This window comes from Camellia sinensis, chromosome 11 (genome assembly GCF_055761805.1).
Source record: "Camellia sinensis isolate YWXY chromosome 11, ASM5576180v1, whole genome shotgun sequence".
NCBI classification, from domain to species: domain Eukaryota; kingdom Viridiplantae; phylum Streptophyta; class Magnoliopsida; order Ericales; family Theaceae; genus Camellia; species Camellia sinensis.
In genome coordinates this window covers 106,423,623-106,429,548 of record NC_138971.1, presented here as the reverse complement: position 1 = coordinate 106,429,548, position 5,926 = coordinate 106,423,623, and the positions used below count along the sequence as shown (strand labels likewise).

The 5,926-nt window shown below is 31.0% G+C and overlaps 1 protein-coding gene across 2 annotated transcripts; it reads right to left on the bottom strand.

The window, feature by feature from the left end:
- Positions 1 to 911: 911 nt before the first annotated feature.
- LOC114283348 (uncharacterized) lies at positions 912 to 4,282 on the bottom strand. 2 transcript variants are annotated; one of them, XM_028226158.2, is made up of 3 exons: positions 3,749 to 4,282; positions 2,293 to 2,684; positions 912 to 1,468 (listed from the first exon to the last, which is right to left on the bottom strand). In XM_028226158.2, exons 1-3 carry the CDS (start codon positions 3,870 to 3,872, stop codon positions 1,034 to 1,036), a joined length of 951 nt encoding a protein of 316 aa, XP_028081959.2. In that variant the 5' UTR covers positions 3,873 to 4,282; the 3' UTR covers positions 912 to 1,033. The 2 variants fall into 2 exon arrangements, with proteins under 2 accessions (XP_028081959.2, XP_082750568.1); XM_082894442.1 differs by having other exon boundaries at positions 2,293 to 2,639; positions 3,749 to 4,211.
- Positions 4,283 to 5,926: the final 1,644 nt, after the last annotated feature.

Below are 5,926 nucleotides of genomic sequence, written 5' to 3'. Positions count from 1 at the left end.
ATACAGTCGAAATTAAACTCCAACTAATGCCCTTTTGGGAAAAAATTTTGATGTTTAATGTTGTAACTCTATCACAACATTATGTAAGTTTTCACGAATTTATATAAGTGATCTTACAAAAATACGTAAGTCGAATACAAATTCGAATAATCACGTAAGTTTTCACAAACTTATACGAATTTGTATTCAATATATATATTTTTGTGAGATCATTTATATAAATTTGTAAAAATTTATATAATTTTGTGATAAAGCATTTCCCATGTCTTTTTATTGAATCTAATCAAGTAACTTGTTATCTCATCTACTTTCTCTTCTTTACAAGTTAAAGCTTATAATCAACACTATATATATATTTGTTATATCTTACCCAATTTTTTGTAATTTTATACTTTAATTGCCATATTTCATAAATATAAAGGAGCGCCTACTTTATATTTTTTAAATACTTGGAGAATAAACTTGTATAATTTAAAAGTAATTAATAGCTATTCATACTATAGTAAAATGGATTCTTTGAAATCGTAGAAGAGATGATGACCCCCTCTTTTCCTGTTTAAGTCTATCTTTAATTACATGTTCTTAATATGCTGTAATTTTCCTGTTTTAAGTTTATCCTTAATTATATGCTTGTAACATGATTGTCACGGATTCAAATGACGAAACAACATTTCCAGAAAATTACCCAGAAATTTCCTAGAACTTCACATCTAAGGTGGAAATTTTCTTGGTTTGTAGACCTTCTGCTCTCTTGTAAGCAAAACCAATCCACCATCATGAAAACAATAGAATGCAGCACAACATGCTTTATTCAGATTTGAACCTGAAAGTTCTAGCATGTTCACAACATGAAGGCTTTTTATTTCATACTTCTAACAGCAAAAGTGCCAAAATAAAAGGGCTAATATTGATTGTTATTAATTTTTTTTTTATTTTTTTATTTATTGCATTCAAACATTAATTACAACAAAATACTTAACATTGCATTACTAACTAAGAGATCTAAAATCCAAAGCCCTGAATAAAACTAAATTCAGTAATGCCACAACCAAGAAGGCTGTCCTTCAACTGAGAAATTCCAGTTACAAGAACTTGCAGGGGTGTCATTGTAACACCCACCAACTTCCAACTTAGGAAAGCATGGAGGGGGCAAAAGGCTCCTGGTGAGTTCATCTTGTTCATCGTCTTGCGAGAAATCCGATTGCTCGGCTCCTCCAAAAACATTGGAAGAGTCTGCAGGCTCTAAAATAGAAGAATGGTTCCCATCGGTGCAATGTGGGCTGTCGGAGTCGAAAACATCACTTTTAGCTGAACTTGCTTCTTCCTGCTTACACTCACAGACCACCATTGCTGCCTTGGCTTTGTTTTCAGAATCAGCATTGGAGATGATATGTTTCTGAGGCTCTGCAACTGTTGGATTTGTGTTCTCTTTTTGTCCGGTGAGTAGTTTGTCACTGAGAAAGCGAACCTATTCACGAGGAAAATTTGAACAATTTGGTGAGGAAGTATGCATAACAATAAGGGCAAAAGTTTCTATAATTTAGTTTTTATTTTTTATTTTTTCCTTGCAATTTTAATTGATTCATTTTTTTTAATGAATTTATAATATTTTTTTTCAATTTAATCCAATTAATTATAACTGTTAATATTTTATTATAAAAATTACACACACATAAGCAATATGTGTATTGCTTTTAAGGGTATAATTGTAAATTTGTTTAACTAAGCTTTTTGAAAAGGAAAAAGTTATGGATCATGAAATTTTTTTCATAAAAATGATCAAGAAAAATTTATGATCCTTAGATTATCTTGATTAGTGTGTGGTGTTTTATTCTAAGTGTAATCCAAGGGTCACAAAGTTTTTATAATTATTTTTATGAAAGATTTTTCATGATACCTGGTATTGCTGTTTTGAAAATTAGCTAAACAAATAGTTTATTAGAAGAAAATAGGCCAATAGAAAAGCTAATATTTAAAAAAAAAAAAAAATTGACTTTTCTAATGTATTGGCTTTTTGGGAAGAAAAAAAATGAATATACCAAATGAACTAGCAAAATGGGTTTTTCACCCAATAAGTTGGCTTATAAGAGATTGCCAAATGAAACTTTAACCTCAATAAACTGATGATTTCGGTAAAAAATCTTTATTGATCTCTTCGATTAGATCAAATCAACACAAAATTCAAAATTAATTATAAAAAATGAGCAAATTAAGAATATAAAAACTAAAATAATTTAACAGACAAAATATAAAGACTACTGTTATAATTTATTCTACTATCACAAAGATTACCTCATTTCGCAATCTTTCTTTCTCCTTGAGGAGGCATTCATAGTCATTCGTGAGCCTATCATAGCTTGCCTTCAAAGAATCATAGTCTTTCTCAAGCTGCTTGGTCTTGGACCGGGCTCGCCGGTTTTGGAACCAAATTGCAACTTGCCTTGGCTGCAGCCCTAATTCCGTGGCAATCTGCGCCTTCCTCTCCGGTTCAAGCTTGTTTTCCACTTCAAAATTTTTCTCAAGAAACTGAACTTGATCGGCTGCGAGTCGCCTTTTCTTCTCCGGTTGATTAAAGCAAGCATCGTAGTGGTCTTCATTGCCATGTTCTTCCTTGTCAAGGGGTGGGGAAAATTGCCTGTCTGTTGGGTTTCCAACCATGGATGTTGAACATGAGAGAGACTCACCTATGCATAAGATGGATTCAAATTGATAATATATACCATATGATATATTTGTCAAGTTAACTGAGAAAATTCACTAGTATTGTCCAAATCACACTAAATGCTTCATTATCCAAGGGGGGGGTCCTCTTGTGAATTAACAATTCATTGATCATGTGCTACTACTGTTGATGTACTACACTCCCGAGCAATATCAAATCAAATCAAGTAGAAAATTACATAAAAAAAAGATTGTTGGGAAATTGAAAAATAATCATGTATATAAAAAAAATTAATGAAAGATATATGAAGTATGAGTACTTCGACAAATATATTGTACCCGTACTGGGTATTGACCGACATATGATATTTCATATAGTATTTCTGCATACGTATCAAGTACACGAAATACGTATTTAAATTTTTTCTTCTATTTTTAACGTATGTAGACGTATCTATATATACCCAAGCTGTACCATACTTTAATCGAAATAATATTTTCTTAAACTATAGAGATAAAATTTCATTTACTAAATTTCCTTTTTTTTTTTTTTACAAATATACCAAAGTCATATTTGTATATTATTTTTTAAAATTTTACACTTGTATCATACTAATAGTAATAGTCGTGCCATACCTGTGGTTCTTAGTAAAAGAGATTCCCATAATAATAAGAAAGTGGAAACTACACTATCTCTCCCTTCCTTCTTAATAATCATTTAAAAAAAAAAATTGTAATACAAAATACTCTGACATGACAGACAAATTGAGGTCTACAATTATTCTTATAAATTAAAAAAAAAAAAATTGAAAACATTTAAGAACATAACAGAGATGACTACAAGAAGAGATACTTTAAAACCCACAAACAAAATTGAAATGAATCAATCTTGTGGCAAGCTAGAAAAAACCCATCAACAGAAAGAAATCACTGATAAACAAGAAGAAAAAAAAAAAAAAAAAAAAGGAACGCCAACACTTTCTAGAAAAGTGGGGGAACAAGAAGAAACAGAGGACCAAACTGTATACAAAAAGAAAAAAAAAAGGAAAAAGAAAAAGAAAAAGCAGGGGGTGTAACGGAAAATTACCATGAAAAGAAGGGGGAGAGTTGGAAATCCAGAGAGACTCGAGAACCTGGGAAGAACAAGGAAGGCTGTTGTTTTGGTGTGTAACGGTCATGTTGGAACCTCCATAGACCCTCCCACCCTCCATACTAGTTAGTAGCAGCTTCTTCACTTTATTTTTGCAGAGTATAAAGAAAACAGAGTTAATGGGTTCAATTCAGACTGATCTATCTACCTATCTATCTAGAAGAGTTTATGACGGAAGAAGCCGGTGAAGAAGACTATGGTGATGTGAAAATATGGAAGTATGGGGAGCTCATACCCATCACCCAGAAAACAAGAAGAAGAACAGACATATATATGCTAATATCAGAGAGAGAGAGAGAGAGAGAGAGAGAGGGAGAGGGAGAGGGAGAGGGAGATTATTCTGTGGGAAGGAGAGGTTGATGGGAATTGTAACTTGGTAATAGAGGAGGCGATGGAGGAGAGGGGATTCTCTATTTCGGCAAATTTTATCCATGTGTGGGAAAATTATACAATAATTTCGGAATATTATATGATCATATTTTTTTTATCAATTATTATATATTATGGCCCTTATATTATTCAATTACTTAATATAAATAATTAATATTTTACCTTATTTACCAATCATACTATTTATTACGTGGTCGTACTTGTACACTGCCGAGCGTGTGTCAATCAGAGATAATTATAACTGTGGCCATTGCTATTCAACCTTAAGGTTAAGTTTGGCATACCCAAAATAATCTATCTTTTTATCTTTTTATCTTTTTTTCATCATATCATCTCTCTATTTTTCTGCGTATCTTTTCGTAAAAAGATAAAAAGTATACTTATTTAGGCCATCCCAAACAACCCCTAAGACTTTGTTTGGGACAAACTAAAAAAAATTTAAAATTTAAAAAGTTACTAAAAAAAGTTAAAAAGTCTATATTATTTAAGGATAGCTTGTGGGGGAAGCTACTAGGGTAAAATTATTATTTTGCCCTTTGAATTTAACTACTCAAAAAATCAAAAAGTCAAAAGGATAAAATACTTATTTTGATTTTACTATAATATTTTCGTAAAAAGTTAAAAAATTATTCCAAACATACATATTTTTTTCTCTAATTTTTTAACTAAAAAATCAAAAAATGTACTTATATAGCGCATCTCAAACAATTACTAAAAATTATATTTAATTTTCAAGTATAATGATATAACAATTAATTAAAATATTAAAAATAACAATCTCTCATATGTTATCTAATTATTAATTAATTATATTACTTATATATTGGGGATAAAAAAAATCGATTCAACTCATCCAATTATGTATTGGAGATAAAAAAAATCCATTCAACTTATCCAATTAATTGACACATATACATTGCCGACCTGAATACACATACATACAAGGCAATGATTGATTTGTTATACCATATCATCAAAATCACATATGGGTTAATGGTTAATGGTGTGTATTATATGTATGTTATAATACATAAAAAAAAAGTAATATAATTTTATATTTTTTAAATTATAACTAAAAAAAGAAAGAAAGTTATAATTAAATATAAAAAATTATAGTCAAATATTTTAAAATAATATCATAATTAGAAATGAAAATAACATAACTAAAAACACATATAATAAGTAGATCTATATAATAGAATTCTGTGAATTTTTTTCTCTTGTTTCGGTCTATTTAGTTGCTTTTGCCTATAATATATATTTGTTCATTTGTGAATGTGGTGGTCCAGTATTGGGAGTCGTAGAGATTCCAGGTAGTCGAACCTGGGAGAGTCAAAATACGTGACACTCGGCGTATGCTCACACGCTCGAATGCAACACTACTCGACCAAATAGCCGATTAAGCAAGGGGCCGAGTAGAGAGCGGACTACTACAAAATATGCCGAATATAGAATTGGAAATGGACCTAATCCTGAGACCCAAGAAAGAAAAGATATAAATAGAAGAACATAAGCCGGAAAGAGGTATGTGAGAACTATTATACTTAATTGAGAATACAAATAAACTTGAGTGCGAAGACTGACTTGCCCGTCGGAGTGCTACTTTCGGTACCCTCGACCGGAGTGTTTATTTCTTTTCAGGTGACTAGAAGAGGATCACTAGTGTCCCCCATGATCAGGAGAGTATTTCCAAACCACTCCTTCACAATTGGCACCGTCTGTGGG

Bases quoted from the DNA above. Each gene is read 5' to 3' on its own strand.
- LOC114283348 (XM_028226158.2), bottom strand. From the start codon at position 3,872: ATGGAGGGTGGGAGGGTCTATGGAGGTTCCAACATGACCGTTACACAC. The intron at 2,685-3,748 runs GTAATTTTCCGT...TCTTATGCATAG, and splicing joins CTCTCCCCCTTCTTTTCATG to GTGAGTCTCTCTCATGTTCA. The intron at 1,469-2,292 runs GTAATCTTTGTG...CCTCGTGAATAG, and splicing joins AAGAAAGATTGCGAAATGAG to GTTCGCTTTCTCAGTGACAA.